Genomic DNA, 23,412 nt, shown 5'->3' on the forward strand with positions numbered 1-23,412 from the left:
GTAACTTGAACCAATAAGAACACAGTGTAGGGACAGTCCGGCCATGTTATTGGTTATTTTTATTATTTATTCAATTAATTTTACTTAGTCAGCTATAAATAGTTGAATTTCTTAGGATAAGGCTGGTATTAGTCCAAATATAAACAAGTATATTTGTCTGCTAAATATTCCTTTTTAAGTTGGACGGATTTTTGTGGCTGATGAACAATCTAGTGTATTACATCTATTAGGAAATATCTAGTAGTTAGACATAGACATAGTCAAGGATGACAAAATCAATTCTAAGCAAAGCTCATGAATATTATGAAATACACCACACAAATAACATCCCATTATTATTCGTTCATTTGCCAGATTTTTTTTCAGCAGCCAAAATTCATCTATCTACCCATTACCGTAGATTTAAGATAAGCCAATGTACTGACGGATTGACAATTTCAAAACTTTGAAATAGTGCAAAAACAGCTTTTGATTTAAAGAAGCATAGACAATAGAGGCTTCTAAAGGAAGGTGGGGTAAATCAACCATCCATTTTAAATTTTTCTTCAAAGAGATTTCTCTCTTATCATAAAATAGCTATAAACACAGTGTTAGCGTCATTTTCTCTACATGCAGAGAGATAGACATCATGTTACTTTTATAAAGATTGTATGTAGGACTATAGGTATTTTGTCTTTTCATTCCTCAGATGCTCTTTCCTTGTCTTTAATATACATTCTCAGAACCAAGTGACATTTCTTCAAATGTTAGTCCAAAGAATCCAAAAATTTTCAAGACTTTTTTCATGCAAAAGTTTTCTTAAATTTTTGCATTACATTTAACATTTGAATATACCTAGGAATAAGAAAGATATACTGATGTGGTAGATTCTATCTTGGAAGAATTTATAGATCAAAGGTTCATAAAGTCCTATTATCAAAATGTTTTTATACATATTATGCATGATTTTGAACCTTTAACTTATAAATTAATTTGTAGCTGACTTTATAGGAATTTGGAAAAATATGATTAATCGATTTTTTAATTTGTGATTCTCTGTTTTGTTTTTGATTTTAATGTTATCAGGAATATGAAGCGATGAGACAATGGCCGATAAATTGGTGTACATTCCCAATACAAAATATTACCCCTTTATAGATTATCATTATTTGTTGAAATGTTTGACCCTCAACATAATGAACCAACCAATCAAAATTAAGTAAAAGTCCCCAAAGTTGTTGAGCCAACAATTAAGAAATTGTTATAATAAAACTTTGGGATTAGCTAGTGTAATAAACATCACCATTTCCCCTCCTCCCTGAATATTTTCTTTTTAGGTTGCACGGTTGACAGCAATCCTCCGGCCAAAGTGACTTGGTACAAAGCTCCTAAAAAGGTGAAAATAGATAGATAGATATTTTGGGACATACATAGATAGATAGATCGTTGAAAGATATAGTACCACAATACAAAGCTCCTAAAAAGGTAAATATAGATAGATAGTTATATTAGTATATATTATACTAGTGGCTTCGCCCCTAGCCTTCAGGGGCTTTGCCCCAAGAGGTATAATTACATCTTCTATTACTTACCCAGCAGAACGGATCACAAATTTTCGCACCTACCCAGCAGGAAAACATTTTGCGATTAAATTCGCGAAATTCGTAAAATTCGTAAAATTCGTAAATTTCGTAAATTTCGTAAATTTCGTAAATTTCGTATAATTCGTAAAATTCGTAAAATTCGTAAAATTCATAAAATTCGTAAAATTTGTAAAAAAAAAAAAAAAAAAATGGGGGGGGATTTTTTTTTGTTTTTGGGGGGGTTGGGGGTGTCCCACCCCCCAAGAAAATAGCTTAAAACCACCGCAGGACCAATAGGTACATTCCCTGAAGAGTAGAGCCCATTCGGTTCAGCGGTTACCGAGATCTTAAGCTTCAGACGGACAGACGGACAGACATCATTCTACTTTGTATTATAGATATATAGATAGATATTTAATAGTAATCTACCATTAATAGGACAATTTTATTTATATAAGCTTTAATTTAAAAATAATTTAAAGCAAAGGTTGTTTTATTTTTTGAAACAACCAAAAGACAATGTCATAATTATACTAATGAAAATTAATTATGCAATACAACCTTATGTCTTCATTAATTACAAGGCGTAAAAACTAGTTTAATAAATAACAAGGATGATTATACAGGAAAGAAGGGGACAATGGGCTATTTATTACACTAGTCCCCAAAGTTTCTAATAACGTTTTCAATCTAATTTATTGGCCTAACAATTTTGGGGACTTTTTGTGAATTTAAAGGAAGGAAAGTCAACCCCCACACAAAAGAAAATGATATTTTTTTTTAAGGGGGGGGGGGAGGTATTTTTTCGATGGGCAGTTTTTCTTTGGAGGGTGATAGTAGTACCCTCTCGCAAAATAACTGTAAACTTTCCCAGGAGCTATGAGAAGCTACCCTGTAAAGAAGAACCATAACGGTTCATTGGTTAGCGAGATCGCAATATTATAATAAACCCTAAAATGTTGAGCTCAGGAGTTATTGACCTTTTTACAAAAGTGCAAGACAAACGAACATTTTAAAAGTTGACTAGCTTCGCAAATAAAAGCATATCACTAATACAACCTGACAAGTATAATTTACTTATAAGGAAATACATCAGTGATAGAGAGATAGGTCAATGGTAAACCCGCGCTGAACACGTAGCGCATCCGCTAGTCGCCGGGGAGGTGATAGGTTCGAATCTAGGGCCGACACCGCATCATAACTAAAGACGTCAAAAATGGTTCCTACTGCTGCTATGTCAGGTGCGCGACTTAATAGTAAGAGTAGAAAGAGTGCCTTGGACCAGGTAGTTGTCTGTGTTATACATCTATACTCATACATTGTTTATTATTCCTGATAAATATCAATAATTACTAGGTTAAATTCTATATAATTTCTTAGCTTAGACCTGGGTTTCTATGGTCTTTTATGGTGAAGAAAGGGTAGTAGATCATTTTTCACTACGTCCCTGAAAGGATATAGACATTGCTTTATGTGTTTCTGTCAGCGTGTCGACTCATTTATTTTACTTTTATTAACATTAAATATGCATTACATAGTTTTTTTTTCAGGGATCTAAATTGATAAGACAATGGCCGATATATTGATATACTTCCCACTTATTATACACAAAATTACACCTTCTGTAGATTACTATTATTGGTTGAAACATTTGGACACATTTATTAGCGACGCACCTAGATTAGGACGATAACCTTCAATTGCAGCAAAATGATCAACTTATACGTAAAACAGAAATTTATAAAAAAGATAAATTTAAAAAAGAAGGATATTTTGCCGTCTAAACTTTAGAACATCAATTTACATTTGTACTTACAGGCAAAGAGTTTTAACTAGTAATTTCTCTGTTAAAAATTAGGATTAGTGCTTACTTGTCAAGAAGAATTAGGTTTAAAACGTAAAGATTTTATTAAATCTTGTAGCAAATGTTTGTATTGTAAAGTATCTTATTTTGAAACGCAATTCACGATAACCCGTTTTTTTTGTAGTTAGTATTGTTAGTTATATTTACTTAAAACTATATCTTTAAATATATTTTCATTTCTTTTTTTAATCATAAAATGCAGATCTTATGATCTAAAAACTTAGATTCAACTTAGCAATTTATATTGTAAAAAAACAAATACTTAAATTAAAAAATACATAGCTCTGTTTATTAAATGATTTCATAAAAATACAATTTCATAATTATAAATAGAGATTAAGAGAAACTTGAAGAAGGAAAGTTAAACAACAACCATAGTTGAAATTAATAAATCACATTAACTCTCTAGTGGAACTGCTATATTAATTTTTGTTACTCTATAAGAAACTTTTTTATGAATTGAATCATTTTCTACAGGCCCTTTTTAAAAAAAGCCTGTAAGAAATACACTGCTCTAACTGCTAAAAGACTACCACAAGTAGACACAATACCTAGCATAAGAAAGTGGTGTTTTACTTGCAGGCTTCCTTTAACCTAAACTAAATATATAAGTTAAAAAATTTGGATTCAAGTAATGGTGGTTACTATTTCCCCATAGTCCGCAATAAGAGATTTTGCCATTTGAATAGTTTTAATCAGATTAAAGTTTATCAGGCGGTGGAAGATATCCAGATGTCTGGAAATCAAATCAAATTATTTCAATCAAAACTTTCCACTCAGAAATGTTTATCAGAGATAATGTATTTTTAATAAAGGGAAGATTTATAAGTTTCTAATCAATGACTTTGAAAATATTTTTGATTTTAAAAACTAAAAATATATTTCAGTTCAATTTTATAATCCTCAATATTAGTTGCACAATAGTTTGTATATGCTGTAGAATTTTAATTTTCCTCAGTTAACATTTAATTATCCCCAAAATTTTTATTTGTGAAATGTCTTCTTTTGGACTTTTATATCACATAAAACATTTTATTGCTATCATAAGACAAATTCAATTTAGTTTAGAACATATACTAAACTCAAAATTTATCTTATTGACTTACAGTAGACAGTTCTTACTTAAATCATTAAAAAATATCAAAAATTCTAAATCAATAGATTAATGTTTACGATGATATTTTGTAAATAGTAAAGAAATGAATTTACTCTTAAGATATGGTCATAAACATAAAGACTGAATATCTTGAAGAAAATAATGTGCAAAATTTGTTTTAAAAGCTGTGATATGATTATTCTAAAGTTAAGTCAATTATTTGGTATGTAAAATGTTCCCCTGCAGTGCTGATCTATTCAATATTTACTGCTGTGTGTAATGTGCTTTAAATATTGGCTTAACTGGTGGAATCCCATAATTTTGGAAGTCAAACATGTATATCCCATCATTTTTATAGTCTAAACTTGTAGGTTCTATAAGTGATAGACTTTTATGAGTCTTACCTTTTTACTACTTGCTACTGTGTCCTCTGTATTGTATTGAAAAATAGCAAAATATCATCCTATATTCTATATCTAGAAATAAAATTTTGTTGTACTGTGATATTGGGCATAAAGATAATGTGAGGGGCTATAATTGTTCAACTTGCATTTAAAAGATAGTACAACTTTTACTTTTTCCAGGCAATACTTAATATGAGCCTACAACATAGTATACACCCACAAACATTAACTATAGAACACTACAGAATTAAAAGCTAAAATTAAATGTAGATTCGAAAATATATATTCATTCATTCATAAACAACAAACTTGAAATGGTTATTGTTCACATGAAAAACAAGGATGTACATATAAACTGCAATTAAAGTAATAAAACAATCCAATTAAAGCATATTTTGAATGCATAACATTACTTTGTGATTCATTAGGTACCTTATTAAAAATATTAAATTTTAGCACTTATAGCACCTAGATTAAGATGAACTTCCTATCAAGTCAGCTAGCAGAAAATTTGGAGTTTAAGGAAATTTATAAGCAGTATGATTAACTTACTCTATTATTACATTTCTTTTTTCATCAAAATGAAAATAGTGATTTTATTGCATGTTAAACATTTAGTGTTCTGCAATATCTTTGACATGTTAAAGTATATTTATATAATTTCCAGAAATTTACAGTGTTGGTTCTGACAATTCACTCTACAAGTTTACAAGAAATTAATCTCATTATCTGTTAAAATTGAATTCTTAATACACAAAAAATATAAAATGTTAAGTAAATTATATAAAACTTCTTGAAAATTAATATTTTCTTTTTATTGGTTTGTACTAAATAAATAAGTAAATATTAAAATACATATTCTCTTGTTTCCATGTTTATTTTTAATGAAAATTTTATTTTATGGTAAACCTTTAGTGATAAATATATTAAAAAGTTTAGATGTATATTTGGCAAGAAATAGATGTATAATTGACAATTTTGGATGTTTAAATGCCAGTGTAAGATGTATATTTGTTAGCATACCCACATTATTTAGCAAATTACTGTTGAATTTACATCCTTACATAAAATTTTGACAAAAATAAATTAACTGTATTTTTGCCGGCAACGTCTCAAATTAATATGTATGGAATATTGTTACATGCGAAATAGATAAGTAAATATTCAAATATTATTCCGTAATAAACTCCCAAGTGTATAAACATATACAGCATGACCCTCGAAAAAGTATTTTTAAGCATCTGCAGCCCTTATTTCTCAATGAATTTAAAAAAAATGCATATGTCCTTGTTCTTTATAGTATTCCACGTAAATAGATATAAAAATATTTTTTTTTACCTCCATTAACACCGGAGATTTTTAGTGCTAAAGTTTTGAAAAAGTGACTGAGGAAAAAGTAACTTTTAACATGATACGACTTTTTTAGCAAAATTAAGCTAGAAATTCTTTTATTTTTGTTACTAGCAGAAACTTTATACAAAAATGAAATAAAAAATTTAGTTTTTGAGTAAAAAGCATTTTTTTACACATATTTTTTGAGTCTTTTTAGTTTAATGATATTTTGAAAAACTTACTTATTAGGCAAAATTGTTTAAGATTAAAAAACCAAATAAATCTCTATGAATATAGCAGAAAATTGTTTTTGTTTCACAATCCTAACTTTAATAACAAAAAAGTTATAATGAAAATAAAAATAAAACATAATGATTTTTTAGTCTAAAAAGCTTAATTTACCCCTTATTAAATAATTGAGATGTCAGAAAAGTAGGCGGAGCAACTGTCATAATTAATCCTTTTCTATAAATAAAGGTTAATAAATAACCTAAAATTTGCAAATAATCAATTCATTCAGTAGTATTTTTTGCCATTAAAAATTTATATTTTTTGGTGGAATAAAAAAGAAATATTTAGTTAACTTGTTTTTCTTTGTGTCTCATTATTCAATTGCCAGAAAAACATAATATAACCATCCAAAAAATAAGAAAAACAAAAAAAAATTCTTTTTCTCAGTCACTTTTTCAAAACTTTAGCTCTAAAAATCTCCGGTGTTAATGGAGGTAAAAAAAATATTTTTATATCTACTTACGTGGAATACTATGGAGAACAAGGACATATGCATTTTTTAATAATTCATTGAGAAATAAGGGCTGCAGATGCTTAAAAATACTTTTTCGAGGGTCATGCTGTAATTGGAAAAAAAGATTTGATAATAATATGATATGATGTAAAAAGTATTTATGGCTCTGGGAATTTGTTTGGTCAAGTTTTGTAAACTATGGAAAACATTAAATAAGTTTTTAATATCCTTCATTCATCAGAGCAAAATGTACAGCCTCAGTTATGAGGAATATTAGGAATAATTCTTATTGTACACTTTAAGTTTAGTGGTGTATCAAAATTATTTTATGTTCAATTATCTCTGAAAATCAAAGAACCAATTTTAAAAAAGTAATCTTATGGTCTGTTAGATGTTAAATTAATGTGAAATTTACAATGATTTAAAAATTGAAATAATAATTAAAATTTTATTTTATTTACATATTTAAAGAAAAAGTATCATATTTCAATATTGGAGGATAATATTTGCCACATATGTAAGTGTCTTTATCTACATGTGATGAAAAAAATTGCAATTTATTGAATAAATAGACAATATACTTCAATGTGAAAGTTAAATTGCACAGCGTGTATCAAAGTACATTATATAAACACAATTTGCAAACCTAATCATCTTTATTTTTTTTATCAATAAATAGTTAGATACTAAAATGGATTGATATTTGTGAATTGCAAATAAAAAAACATATTTTTAAAAAATATGATTCTTTAATCTGCCTGGAGATCAAAAACTGCAAGGCCCAAACCTGTGGGGCTTTCAATATTCCTATTTCACCTAATTAATCCTGAAATAATACCAGTTTTTGTAGCTGGGCCTTCAACCCATTTATTTTTTTTCGTTTTAATATCTGTGGAAAACTGACCATACTACAATAAGATACATAACTTTTACTATTAATTTATCAGATAGTGATGTGTACACATTACACTGTCCCAATTTATAATTATTCATATGCATATATATACCTGATAAAAAAGAAATAAAAAAGGGGGAAATATGTACACAAGGGTTCCATCTATACACCAATATGCCAGCCAATAAATGTTTGATCCTTTTCTTTTGAAGAAGAGATAGAGTTTATTTAGTTTGTGTGCCCGGGGCTAAACTATTTCTCTCTTCTCAGCCCTTACCAGACTCAAATTATTTAAGTTTAAGGTATAAATTATAATATTTTTAAAACAATTTTAATGCTATAAACTACTTTTCAAAAATTGTACTTGAAACTAAGAAATGCATTTTTTTAAATTTTAATTTTTTTTTTTTTGGGGGGGGGGAGGACCTCTTACTTCAGTTTTCTATACCTTAGGGGAATATAACCTAATAAAAGAATTAAAATACAGGGATGAAGGGGACATTGGGCTGTTTAATACCCCCAATAATAACGTTTTCTTATTTTTTAGCTTAACAACTCTGGGTTTTTTATTGATTTTTAATTAGTCGGTTTATTCAGTTTTGTGTCCAAACAATTTAACCACTAATTGTAATCTATAAATGCGGTCATTTTGTGTATCATCATTGGGGATGTATATCAAATTATCAGCCTTTGTCTTATTCCTTTAGATCCCTAATTGAAATAAGCTTTAAAGTTTGTCTTAATCCAACAACATTTATAGGATACTGTCTGCTGACTAAGTCAAACCCTAATTGTATAGATATCTAAATAATGTAGAAAGACAACAATTTTCTCAATTTGCGTTTAGAAATTTTACTACTTGATATAAGATAACAGTGAAAAGGTACGTTATTTCTTTCTATCCTATATGTAGAGTTCGAGCCTCATTTTTTACAAAGGCAAATAGATCTGTCTCACACTTCTTTAGAATTATTTTGTGTTTTTTAAAAATTTTAGAAAACAACAAATAAAACATCCATTTAAGCAAAGATCATAATTTAATAGATCAATAATGATCGTTTTTTTTTTGCATACATTCAACGAAAACATTTTAAGATGATCAAGTAAAATTATTCTTATGTTACCATAATTTTGTTTAGTAAAATTTTCATTAAGAATGAAGCCATAATTTTAAATTTATAGTTTGTCTCTTAATATACATTCATATGCAATCTTAAAAAAACAAGTAAAACTCGATGGAGAAAGATTTAAGTAAAAGTAGCTCAAATCGTATCGCAAGTTCGCAACCGCTCGTCGTCCGGGAGGTGACAGTTTCAAATCCCCGCCCTAAACCACGTTATAACTAAAGACGTTAAAATGGGTCCTACTGCTGTTATAAACAGGTGCAACTCATTACCATGAAGAGTTACTTAACCTTATATCCTTGTATGTTAGAGTATCGCAACCTTCGACTTAGCGGATAGTGCTCTACAATATCATTTAAAAATCAAGGAGAATCCCGCTCTTGCGAGGCAAGCTATCTATAAAATTTACGAAGTAGTATGCTATAAATATTGCCTAGTCTTGAAAGTGAAGTCTTCATTTGCAAATTTTATTTGATTTCTGCTCGGTTCTAAGGTCATGCTAATCAGTATTATAACAATATTAAAACAGAGTAGATAATATTGTTATTCTACTGTGACACCATAGTTTTGTAGGATTTTTTAAAATAAATTCTTGAGACAGACTCTTGATATTCTTGTCAGTTTTCCTGTCTGCTCTTTGCAGATTTTAAATTGAGGTTTTCACTCATATTAGAAAGGGAATAAGTTTTGCCTTAAAGCCATAAGATCGTCTGTGTAAAAACGTATACTTATATAAAAGAACAAGGGTAGTTTTTAAACTTCAAACTTCAAAATGATTCCTGAAACAATTAGGTTCAATTTAAAAAGCATAGCAACTCTATAATCAATACCTGAAAGTCCCTTTTGAACATTTAAAGCTTTTTTTTGAAAGCAATATTTTGTATGATACAATGACCCAATATACCTGCTATTTTAGAATATGGATTTCTATATCCATAAGGTAAATTGTCATAAGCGAAGCATCTATATAAAAAAGTCTTAAAATGTATGTTTTCCATGTTAAGTCACTTTATTTAATAAATTTTTGAATAGTTTTTTTTTACAGAAATATTGTTAAATGCATTGTTACTTTACATTTTTGAAAGTTCGTTTGTCCGACTTTATGTTTTGTTTTTATGTATGTTGTCATCCTTGTTTACGTGATAAAAATAATGTTTTGGCAAGATTGTGTGTGGGGGTAAATTGCTTCCTTATCTTACACTACTCTCATTATTTGTATAAATGGACCATCAAACTTCAATTATTTGGCTTTCCTCACAATTTACTGTCCTATCTATATATCTATCAATTTTTCAACTATCTATCTATCTTTAAATGAACCATCAAACTTTAATTATTTGGCTTTCCTCCAAATTTTCTGTGCTATCTATCTATTTATCTAACTATCTGTAAAAAAGTACATCTATCTATTTCATTGTCCATCTATTCTATATACCTAATAGGCCATCTATCTATCTATTAGTCCATCTATCTTTCTAATATGCCATCTATCTATTTAAATGGTCTATCTATTTATCTAATAGTCCATCTATTTTTCAAATAGTCGATCTATTCAGCTAATATTCCTTCTATTTATCTAACAGTCCTTCTATCTATATAATAATTCATATATCTATCTAATATGCTATCTATCTATTTAAATGGTCCATCCATTTATCTAATAGTCCATCTATCTATCTAATAGTTCATCTATTTATCTATTAGGCCATCTATCCATCTAATATGCCATCTATCTATCTAACAGTCCTCTTCCCTATCTAATAATTCATATATCTATCTAATATGACATCTATCTAATTAAATGGTCCATCTATGTATCTAATAGTCCATCTATTTATCTAACAGTCTTTCTATTTATTTAATAGTCCATTTATCTATCTATCTAATAGTCAATCTAACTACCTAATAGTCAATCTATCTAATATTCCATCTCTTTATCTAATAGTCCATCTATCTATCTAGTATATCTATTTATCTAATAGTCCATTTATCTATCTATCTAACAGTCCATCTATCTATATAAAAGTTCATCTATCTATCTAATAGTCCATCTATCTATCTATATATCTAATATGCCATCTCTTTATCTTATAGTCCATCTATCTATCTAATAGTCAATCTACCTATATAATAGTCCATCTATGTACATATATATCTATCTATCAAAATCAAAATCAAATCAATTAATATATCTATCTATCTATCTATTTAAATATCTATCCATCTTTCATATATATGTATCAATCTTTTATCTATCTACCATCTGTAATAGTTACACAATAGAGCAATTATTACCTTGTAATAACTTGTAAAAAGATTGCAGAATCTTTTTAGCTCAACAACCTTTCAGGTAAATCTTGCTCTTTTTCTGCCTAATGCCTTGGAGAATATGTTTTATGAAAACTTCAATAACAGTTCATTATACTACTGGAATATACATTTATATTGATGTTATGCTGTATACCTTGAAAACGAAGGAATCAGCATAAGTTTACAAGTTTATGGTAGCAAGGTCAACAACTTTCATAAGTAACCACATAAAAAAGCAAATAATGAACCGATATGGTTCTCTTCTACAGTGAAGCTTATTAGAGATAAAGAGAAGTTTTATAACTATTTTGTATGATTATATCCTCCTTTTCAATTATAACTCTAGAACTGAATTGCCCCACCCCCCATTCTCTAATGAGAAAAATTGTATTTAATAAATATAATACATATAGGTTTACAATGGAAATATTATTACTTGGATCTTTCACCAGATTTTCATGTTCTATAATGTGAAACACTTAAATAACGACTCCCCCTTCCATCTTCTCCCCTCCTACTAGATCAACTGACCAAAAAAATGTCAGGGGTAATAGCAACCTAAATTGACTGCAATTTTTCCCCCTGTCATACTATCCATGTATATTCTAATTAAATTTGGTTTACCTACATATCATATAGATCCTACATCCAATTTCTGTATTTTATGTATTTTTTTACAGTTCTGGATTTGTTGAAAAAAAATTGCAGAATTAGCTATCTTATCCAAATAGCAATATTGTATGAGCTCTAACATAAGTTTTCATGTCTAATAACTTTTCTTATATCTAGCTGTTAGCATCTTTATAATTAGATCTACCACACACAGTTGCCAGGGAAGGAGGGGACAATGAGTTGTTTATTACACTAGTCCCAAAGTTTTTAATAATTTTCTCTTATTCGTTATCCCAACAACTTTTGGGACTTATATCTAATTTTGATTTGTTGGTTAAGTGTCCAAACATTTCAATCACTAAGTGTAATCTACAGAAGGGATTATTTTGTGTATCATCATTGGGGATGAATATCAATTTATAAGCATATTTCTAGATAAAATATCAAGTAGTAACTTTTTAAAAGCAAAGCTTTTCTATAATTAGGGTCTGTCCGTCCGTACGTCCGTCCGTCTGTCCGTAACGGATAGCTTTTTTTCGTTAATTTAGGCATGTTAGAATTATCCTATCGATTTCAAACTTTCCATGGTGATTCCTATAAAAGTTAGGTACGAGTTAGAAAGCGTAGCAACTCTATAATCATAACCAGAATGTCCGTACGTTCATTGAAAACATGTTGATTTTTTTACAATTTTAACAACAAATTTGTATGTGACCTAATTATCCGATTGGTCTGATTTTTGGTATACTGATTCCTAGGACAACAAAGTACAATATTATAAGCGAAGCAACTCTATAATCAAGTCCTAAAAATGTAAGTATGTCCATAAACATTATCCTGTATCAAGTAGTTTTCCAACAAATTTGCTTACACTTTTGCTTTGACTCTTATACATTTACATTCTGATTATTCAGTTCTGGCATTGTACAAGTGTTAATGTCCGTTTGTCCAACCGTTTCAGAGCTTCGCTTTTATGGATGTTGTCATTCTTGTTTTTTTTACTAATTAGGTTGTCTTCTAGTTTAGGTTTGATTTATATGCATAGGTCCTGTGATTGTTTTAGGCTTTTTTTTTATTTCAGATATAAGCCTTGGTATGGGTTTAAGCTATTTTTAGCCCCTATCTGTCCTTTTGAATATAGAGCTCCTAGATCATATGGAGTATTCGTTAATATTATAAAAAATAGCAAGTTTTTTATTTGTTCATTAGGAACTTACTAACTACTAAATACATGAATTTATGACATTTTGTTTAAATTTTATTTTTTTCAGATATAACTTCTCTAGATGCAAATCCTCTAACTACATGTAAAAATAGCTAACTTTTTGCTAAGAATGTACAGTTTTCGACCACTGCAGTTTTAATAAAATTATTGTTATTTTTTAGGTTGTTGTATCTGGAACAAATCTAACCTTAACAGTTTCCAGGTAAAGCGTTTTTATTTTTTTGCATCGTATTATAGAAGGCTTTCCGCGGATAGTAAAATTCTAAGATTTCCATCGTTGTTAGTTTCGTTAAGGGGGGGGGGGGGGATGGGAGGATGACCAAGATTAAATTATTTTCTTTATTTTATTATTCGCGGAATTAAATTTAGATTTGTTTATTCAAACTTCCAAACCAATTAACAGTAGGAATGATTTTGTTTACATCAATGAAAGCGTAAAATAATTTATTGTTAATTATGATCCCTGAATTTAAATAATGATAAACTTAATGAAAATCTTGTGTAGATAGATTTGTTTAGTGAGATTTTTTTAGTTTTGATTTTAATTACACTATATGTCACTATACCAGGCCAATTCTATTTTTACATAATAGTTTTCTGCGTTTTAGGCAAATAATTTTACTGGATACAGAATACATGGATATTGTGAGAGATTCTCGCATACCCTGATAAAATGTATCTCCCGGCAGACTAATATAATGATACCCCTGCCCTTATGACTATGCCCCAATCTCTCCCCTGACCATGAAGGAACGTATTAAACACTATATGAGGACTAAAGAAGCCACCTAAATTGATGACAAAAATTTTCCTGTCATAATATCCACGTATTTCTATATCCATTAGGATTTAACATATTTTAATCTTTTCTAAAATTGCATAACACAGAAAAAATATATTTAAATGCACTTTTTCCCATATTTCCTATGTTTTATTTTTTTTTTATTAAATTTATTTTAATAAATAGGGTTACATGTTCAGCAATTTAAAGAAAGTTGAGGATACGGGGATGAGACAATAGTAGAAAAAAATGATGCGTGATCCTTTACTAATGCGTTATAACCTAGCCTCTTGAGGAGAAGGGAGGAAGGGTCCTCATCATTTTTACACTTTTTGGGGAAAGTAAATTTCTACAGACGGTGGGTGTCCCATCCCCCAGGGTAAATAGATTAAAACCACCACATGACAAGTAACTGATACTGGTATATTAAGAGATAAGACAATGGGACATAAATTTATGAACTACACTTACAGATTATGTTATTGGTTGAAAAGTTTGGACACTAAAACTTGGGTACCTTTATAATATACAGTCGAATAGAAAAATGGAAGTTAGATTGACATACTAACAAATATTTCGGGGACAATTAAAATGGTGTAAACATTAATTTAACCTACATTGACATATGCTTAAATTTTTGTTTAATATTTTATATTTCCTTGATCTCAAAAAGAGAAAGGAAATCATTTTTTTCTCTTCCGTGCATTCATTAAAAAAAAAGATAAAATACATAGAAACTATGGCTTCGAAACAAATCGATATCTGGTGGATTAGAACCGGTTATTAGCCATACTAAAAAATGCATGTAAAAATGCATCTTATTACAGACATTTTTCTACGAAATTAAAAATGTAAAATTATGGGATTAAAACCATAATTATACATTTTTATATCTGCGGAAAGCTGTTTATAATAAGATGCGAAAGATAGCTATTCCATTATGGCTTCGAAAACAATTGATATCTGCTGGATTAGAACCGGTTATCGGCCATACTGAAATATCATGAATAGCATCGTGTTACAGACATTTTCCCACAAAAAATAAGATAAAATCATAAAATTTAATACAAGTTTTGCTAGTCTGAAGGCCCGGGCTAACAAAACTGGTTTAATCATATTTTTTTTATTTTAATATCCGAAGAAAAATGTTTATAATATGATGGGATAATTTATCATTTATCTAATTTTTAGTGGATGATAATATGCATATCAAATACGATTCTTTAGTCAAACTGACTAAAATTAACAAAATAATAGTAACTACATATATATTATTCAATATTTCAATTTAACTATATTTTTCACCTATTTTATATTTTAGGGAAACGAAAGGAAAATATTTTTGTGAAGCAAAATCAGGTATTCTTCAAAAATCTAATATTATTTTAAAAATTTATTTTTTACCTTTATTCTATTTCTATTTTAGTTTTAGTTTTATAAAGGAAAAATAAAAAAAATGGAGAATTTTTCTCTAGGGCGATTTTTCTTAGAGGGGTAGTGGTACCCTCCCCCAAAATAGTTCTAAACTTTTTCATGACCTATCAGAAGCTACTCTGTAAGTTACTTTATTAAAAGGACTAGCGGCTTCGCCCTTAACCTCTAGCCTGGGAGGGGGGTAGTTTAATTTTAAATTTAAAAAGATTTTTTTTTGGGAGGAGGGGGGGGGATGTCCAACCCCTAAAGAAAATAGCTTAAAACGATCACAGGACTACAAGGACGTCCAAGAGTAGAGTTCACTCGGTTCAGTGGTTACAGACAGACATCGATCTACTTTGTATTATAGATAAAAAAAATCTACCAGCCAAAAAACTAAAAATCTCCCAAAAGAAAAAGTTATTTTGTTTCAGAAATATTTGGGGAAGTAAAATCCGACATTGTGGAGATTGTAATGAAGGAGAAACCGATAATATCAAATCCATCTGAAGCGTTTGTTGGAATCCTAGGCGAAACTGTTCATATCAGGTATGCTTTTTCAGGGATATAAAAGGATAAGACAATGGCCGAAAAATTGATGTACATCCCTAATGATGATCCAAAAAATTAAAATTAGTTGTTGAAACGTTTAAACACTCAATTTTAAGAAACAACCAATCAAAATTCACTGTAGTCCTCAAAGTTGTTAAGCCAACGAATAAGAAAATTTTTTCATAAAATTTTGTGGACTAGTGTAATAAACAGTCCATTGTTTTCTCTCTCCATCTGTATGTTTTTAGTAACTTAGCCACTCTATAATTTTCTTTGTATGTCCGTCTTGCGGTACGTCTGTAACGCTCTTAGGGCTTTTTCTTGACTGCTATTTAAGATGAATGCTGATTTTTTGTGAAGATCCTCTTACAATAATCATACAGTATATAATCTGCTTGGTCCATCAGTAATGCTACAAAAGGCTACAAAAATAGAGAGAGATGGAACAATGGGCTGTTTTTTACACTTGTCCCCAAAGTTTTATAATACGTTTTCTTATTCGTTGGCTTAGCAACTTTGAGGACTTTAGTGAATTTTGATTGGTTGGTTAATTGAATTGAGTGGTTAAACGTTTCAACCACTAATAAATTTTTTTTAGAAGGGGAATTTCTGTTTATAATACTTGGGGAAGTACATCAATTTATCGGCCATTGTCTTATCCCTTCAGATCCCTAACAAAAAACGTCATATCATGCAGACTGACTGCGGATGACAAATAGACATCATTCTACTTATTATTAAATCAAACTGTATTTTTTTATCCTTTTTTAAAAAATGAAACCAAACTAATTGTTATTCTGCTTAAAAAATGTTAGTTCTAGAAAGTCTACATTATCCTTTGAGTTGCATTTTATTAACATTTGCTCAACTAAGTTATGGATAAGTTTATACTGGACTCATCTTCAAAGAAGATATAATAAGGTTTTCCCTAAGCATAATCCATATATTAAATAGATATAACTTGATTAAAAAACGTAGTTACTCTATAATCGTTACCAGAAAGTATGGTCGTCAATTTTAAACATGATGATTTTTAAAAACTTTTTGACTACAAATTTTGAATGATATATCATATATCATATTTAACTGATTTTTGATACAATATTGCCTGGGACAATAAGGTACAATATTTTAAAGGAAGCATCCCTAATATCAAGTTCCAAAATATAAATATGAATAAATGTTCTGACAATCTGCAAGTGTCAGTGTTCGCTTGTTCTACCAGCTATTTTTTAGGTTTTACTTTTATGGATGTTTCAATCCTTGTTTTTATTAAATATTTAGAGATGTATCCATAGTTATTAAATCCATTACCATTGCAAAACGTGACCCCAACATAACATGTCTTTTCACAACAAGAATCATTGATGTATGTGCAGAACAGGATATTCTGAAAAAAAATATCATTGACCATATCGCCTCTTATCGACTCAAATCGACTATAGCCAAATTACAATGTGATTACATAATTCATTATAGGACTTAGGGGCTGAGAGATGTCTCAAAATATAACATAGGAGGTTTTGTCTACTGACGTTTTTTACCCAAAGTCAATATCAACTTTAAATTTTAGTTTTGAAAAGATAAAGTAAAAAATTGTTTTTGCAATGTGTATTATTTCAAATAAAACAATAAAACAAATAAAACAGAGAAAATGGAGATGGTTGGGGCACACTCTAAGGAAAGGGCATGATGATATAACCAATCAAGCCTTGACTTGGAACCCCCACATAGCAAAGAGGAAACCAGGTAGACCAAAAACAACCTGAAGGAGGGAACTCCTAAGTAAACTGAAAGATAAGAAAATTCTATCTTTCAGCAATGCCTCAAAACGTGCCCAATCAAAGAAAGATTGGAGAACCATTGTGCATGGCCTATGTTCTGCCGAGAACTAAAAGGCAATGATGATGATTAATTCAAATTACAGGGGCGATTTCTTGGTAGTATAGAGGTACCATTCCTTAAAAAAGCTATAAAAACTTTAGCTGGACCTATGAGAAGCTATACCATAAAGTAGAACTTCGTACAGACAAACAGATATACATCCTGTTACTTTTATATAATTGTTTCAAGAACATATGTCCATGTTCATGCAATTTCTATCATTTTCATATTTACATTTCCCATGTGTTTTAATCTTCTCCCTTCTCACCATAGCAAACCAGGGATCTAAAGGGATAAGACAATGGCCGATAAATTGATTTTTATCCACAATGATGATATACAACATTACCCCTTTTGTTTATTACCATTTGTGGTTGAAACTTTTGGACACTCAACATTTTGAAACAACCAATCAAATTTGAATTAAAGTCCTCAAAATTGTTAAGCCAACGTAAAAGAAAACTTTACTGTAAAACTTTGGGGATTAGTGTAATAAACGGTCCATTGTCCCCTTCCTTCCTGATAGGAAACCAAGGTTATTGATATAAAGGTTGTCAAATTAGAGTACCAAAAGTATCTAATTTCCTAACCTCGTAAGGGCGGGATTTTTCTTCGATTATTAAGTGATCATCTAGAGAATCCAGAGCATGAGATGTGATACTTTAACACTCAAGGATATTTGGTTAAGTAACATCCAACAGACAATCAACCCTTGATTGCATGACCTTTGTCTTAGAGGTCCTAACTGTGCATAGTAATGAGCTGTGTTTGTTTATGGGCCAAGACATATCCCCTTAGTTAACTATTAATGTCGCGTACCTGACATATTTTGAGGGAGGATATTACCACCATCTCAAGAAAAATCGCCTCTAAAATTACCTTTATTTTTTTTTTACTTAAAAAAATCAGATATGGGTGGTCAATTAGCCCCCCACCACCTCAAGTGCCCCATAGAGGCCTCCAGGGGAGAAGCCGAGAGTAAGTTATAATTCCATTAGAGTTCACTATTTAGAACAATAAACACATAGTAAACAGATCAAATTTTTACGTTATTAAAAAAACCAAAGCTATATTAACCAAGTATGTTAGTATTGTAACTTTGAAATGTAAACTTTTACTCTTGTACAGTTTACCAAAGTCAACTCTCAAACTTTTAAAATTTGATAACCCCAAACTTTTTATGAATTTAATATATTTTAAATGTTCACAGAAAGTATCAATAACAAGTATTATCTTATCATATAAAGTAGTAAGTTTTGTCTGAAGCTTTAGATCTCGTAAATTCGGGAAAGTTTTACAACATTTTTAATGTGGGTTAAAAATATTTTCCTGACATCCAAGCGATTCTCCCTGGAGGCTAGGGGTGAAGCAACTAGTTTTGTATTAAGTTGTAGGTCTTTATTATCTCGCCATCAATTCAGCCTATTGAATTCTCCCCTGTAGGAAAGATTTACAAAACTTTTTGGAAGGTTTCAGGCTTTTTTATATTTTTATAATTAAGCCCTCAATTCCCTTAAATGCTAGGGACGCAGTGTTATCTCATTTGAAATAATATTGTGTTGCGTATCAATATCTCTGTTATTCGCATACCTATGTTTTCATACCTATAGTGTTTATTCATTCTTGTTAGGAAAATAAAATCAGACAGTTATAACTTGAATTAGAGTCATTTGTCAAATATATCAAAAAGTTTACGAAATATCATTAAAGTGTAAAATTTAGGTAAACAAAGATTGTAGGCCCAGGTTTACAAAACTGGTATTGATTTCATAATTTTTATTTTAATACTCCGGGAAATTTGTCCGTAGTATGATTCTATACATAATTTCCAGTATGGCCGAGCACTTATTCTAATCCAGCGGATATTAATGGGTTTGACGCCATACTGGAAAATGATTGTGTTTATAAGTTCTTACTCAAATGTAAGATACATGTTTTGCAAGTCTTGTTATAAATACATTTGCTCTCTTTCCTATATATTTATGTTTGATCATGTGCATTATAACATAGGGCTCTCTAACAAAACACCAACAGTTATTGTATAGTATTATAGACAGCTTTCTGTGGATATTAAAATGAAAAAGTATATGTTTTGTTGGCCCCAAAGGGGGGTGAAGGCAATGAAAAACAAAACTGGTATCAATTTTATGTTTTTAATTCCCCAATTTTAGAAAATGGTTAGTCAAAGCGCCAGTTCTTATCTGATAAAAGTTAATCAGTTTTGCAGCCATTCTGGATAAATTTTATTATCCTTTATAAAATATCATACAAGAAACATTTATGAAAGCTTAAAATAACTTATAGTATATAACTCCCTTCTTCTTCACTTGAAATTACCTAAAAATAATTTTCCATTAATATTTACAATCTTCTCTGAAAAGCACAACTACATCAGTATAACCTTTTGAGATCTTGTATTCATTAAAAATGATTATTACTTTTAAGAATTCTTAAAACTATAAACACCTTCACAAAAGCGTATGATTACTTGATTTTTAACTATATTTCAAATGTATTAATCCATGAATTAAAAATTAGGGGAATAGTCCCTTTCGTAACATCGCCCAATATGGGGCGATTCATCGTATTTTTTAAATGGCTTTTTATAGTTTATTTTAGGTTAGGTTAGGTTATATTGGTTAGGTGATTACCCCACAGGGTTAGGTAATTGGCCTCGCAGGGTTAGAGCCCCCCCGCAGGGGCTAGAAATAGGAGAAAAGCTACTGTGAAAAATACGAAGAATCGCCCCATAAGGTGCGATGTTACGAAAGGGACTATACCTGAAATTAGTTTTGCCAAAATTATTTTTTTCTTTTACGAAGATGAGACATGTGTACATTGAGGCCTCATGTGTTGAATTATTTACATCATGGGATTGTAATATGATTCCTATGTATAGGTATATGTCTACATGTCTATATCAAAATAGATAAGTTGATAAAAATAGAATAATGGATATATTATTACTTGGATGTAACACCAGATTTTCATGTTTTCTAATAAAACTCACAGCGGGCTAAAATAACGATATCCCCAATCTACCCCTTTATCTCATCCCCTCCCATCCTACTGGAGGAACGAACTGACCAATAAATAAGTTCCATGTTAGCAACCTAAATTGAGGATAATTTTCCTATGTCATAATATCCACGTATATTCTATATCCATTAATGAAATATTTTAGATAAAATATACACTCTAGCTGCTTTGGAGAGAGATTTCTTCACCATGCTCCTTGACATTAATGCCTTTAAAAAATTATTTTTATAGCTTAGTAACCTGAAGCTTTTTATATTGCCTAATAAAATGACGTCATACTGGCCTGCCATTGGCCAATTAGAATGTATACTGGCCTGCCATTGGCAATTCATTCTGAGAATTAGCCTGACGTCATTTTTAAAAAAAGAACTTCGTAACACTCTGAGTCTGAATTATGGTGGCGTAATTTTAAGTACAATTCTCTATATGTTTACTTAGATTTCTTTGTTGCAATACATTCACGCAACTTTCTTAGCTTGGGTAATTTTTAGAAGGGAGATTATAAAGGGGTTTGTATACCCACTATTCATATATACATAAATGGATATAGAATACGTGGATATATTGATTGACAAGGGGAAAATTTGTCGTTAATTTAGGTTGCTAATATGGACCTCATTTATTGGTAAGTTCTAACTTCCGGTAGGAGGGGAGGAGATGGGGTAAAGAGTGTAAATGGGGTATCGTTATTTTAGCCAGCTGGGGGTATCACCTTCAAATTTACATGAAAATCTGATGCAACATCCAAGTAATTATTCACCGATTCATAAAAACATCATCATCATCATCATTGCCTTTTAGTTCTTGGCAGAACGTAGGCCATGCACAATGGTTCTTCAATCTTCTTTTGATTGGGCACGTTTTGAAACATTGCTGAAAGATGGAATTTTCTTATCTTTCAGTTCACTTAGGAGTTCCCTCCTCCAGGTTGTTTTTGGTCTACCTCGTTTCCTCTTTCCTATGTGGGGGTTCCAAGTCAATTCTATTAAATATTTCAAAATAATTTCAAGGGTGGTTTTAAGTCAAATATTTTTTTTAGTAGAGCCATGTGACGTCATAAAAATTAGGCAGATTAGAGGAGAAGTGAGCAAGAAAACCCCAAAAAGTAATAGATAACAACTCATTTTTATGACGTCACATGGCTGATTTTTCAGTCACTTTGTCCCTCCACATTTTTTATCAAACGCTTTGGTAAGATCTAAAAATTGTGTTATTTTATGGTAATGATAGAAAGCTCCCGGCTGGAGTTTGAATTATTTATATTTTGGGATGGTAATATGATTCGTATTAAGGTGTCGGGGGACAAGAACACCAAATATTGGAAATATCTCATGGAGGAGAAAGGTAATTACAATAGTTTTTTCTCATATTCATTCGAAACCAATGGATTAGAAACGGTTCTCAACAATGCGAAAAAATTATGTCTAGCATCGTACTATATCCAGTTTTCTACGAGTGTAAAAATGTAAAATCATAAGATTAAAATCAGTTTCTTGGAGTTATAATCTTAGAATTGTACGTTTTATATCCGCGGAAAGCTGTTTATAATACGATATGAGAAATAACTATTATCTCAATTTTTTTAGTAGCGCAACTACTCTAAAATTAGGGCATGTTGTTGTGTCATTTATAAAGTTAGTCAAATGACTGTTATTATTAAGTATTTTTATTTACAGATTAACAAGAATTCCTACATCCATAAGTAGCAAAGCAAAAAATATCGAATTTAACTGACTTCAATTGTCATCAAAAATTGAAAGTAATCACGAAACCTTTAAAAAGGTTTATGTCTTTTGAAGCATGCCCGACAGACAGGCGGACATAGCAATATATGAAAATAGATTCGCATATGTGAAAGGAATCTTCACTAAAGATATAAACTGCATATATACAAAATCAACCAGAGCTTTAAGGTCGGAAAGACAAAGTGAATTATAGAGTAGCTTCACTACTAAATAAATAATTTTGCTTGCTAAAGAAAGTCAGTATTGCCAAAATCTTTAGATGCTAAATTCTAATTCGAAGATTCCAAACCATTTTTGTTAGCCCCGATTTTTTAGTTAATTTCATGGAAAATTGTCAGTAATACGATGCTATACATAATTTTCAGCTTGGCTGAAAACTGGTTCTAATTCAGCGGATATTAATCGGTTTCGAAGCCATACTGGAATAGTTACTTATCGCATCGTATTATAAACAGCTTTCTGCGGATATAAAAATGTACAAAGTCATGGGCTAAAAAATTCTAGATTTAATCTTATTCTTGTACATGTTTATACTCGTAGAAAATCTCGTATTAATCGGTTTCGAAGCCATACTGGAAAAATGTTTATTTTTTTCTAATCTAGGGACAGGTAGTTGGAATCCGGAGTGACAAGTATGAAGTCCTAGAAGAATTACTTGGAGATGAATTTATCAGCACTCTTGTCTTACCAGGAATTTTGATGAAACTTTTTATTGTCTCGCAAAATTTGTAATTTTTCATCAATTTCTTTGTTTTTTACATTTACAACTTACTTTTGCAGTCTTGGGTTGTAACTTTATTTTATTTATTTCCATTGAGTGAGCGTGTGT

General features: G+C 30.1%; 1 protein-coding gene across 2 annotated transcripts in view; it reads left to right on the forward strand.

Moving 5' to 3' along the window:
* LOC145331800 (irregular chiasm C-roughest protein-like) overlaps positions 1–23,412 on the forward strand; it is a 139,987-nt gene that overhangs the window by 77,654 nt on the left and 38,921 nt on the right. For both annotated transcript variants that reach the window (XM_080176640.1, XM_080176641.1), the window contains exons 16-21: positions 1,317–1,375; positions 13,331–13,371; positions 15,272–15,309; positions 15,798–15,912; positions 22,131–22,182; positions 23,187–23,271. In XM_080176640.1, the coding sequence (XP_080032766.1) occupies positions 1,317–1,375; positions 13,331–13,371; positions 15,272–15,309; positions 15,798–15,912; positions 22,131–22,182; positions 23,187–23,271 (390 nt within the window). The remainder of the gene's footprint in view (positions 1–1,316; positions 1,376–13,330; positions 13,372–15,271; positions 15,310–15,797; positions 15,913–22,130; positions 22,183–23,186; positions 23,272–23,412) is intronic.

This window comes from Acartia tonsa, chromosome 11, assembly GCF_053477335.1.
Source record: "Acartia tonsa isolate MP-2025a chromosome 11, ASM5347733v1, whole genome shotgun sequence".
Lineage (NCBI taxonomy): Eukaryota > Metazoa > Arthropoda > Copepoda > Calanoida > Acartiidae > Acartia > Acartia tonsa.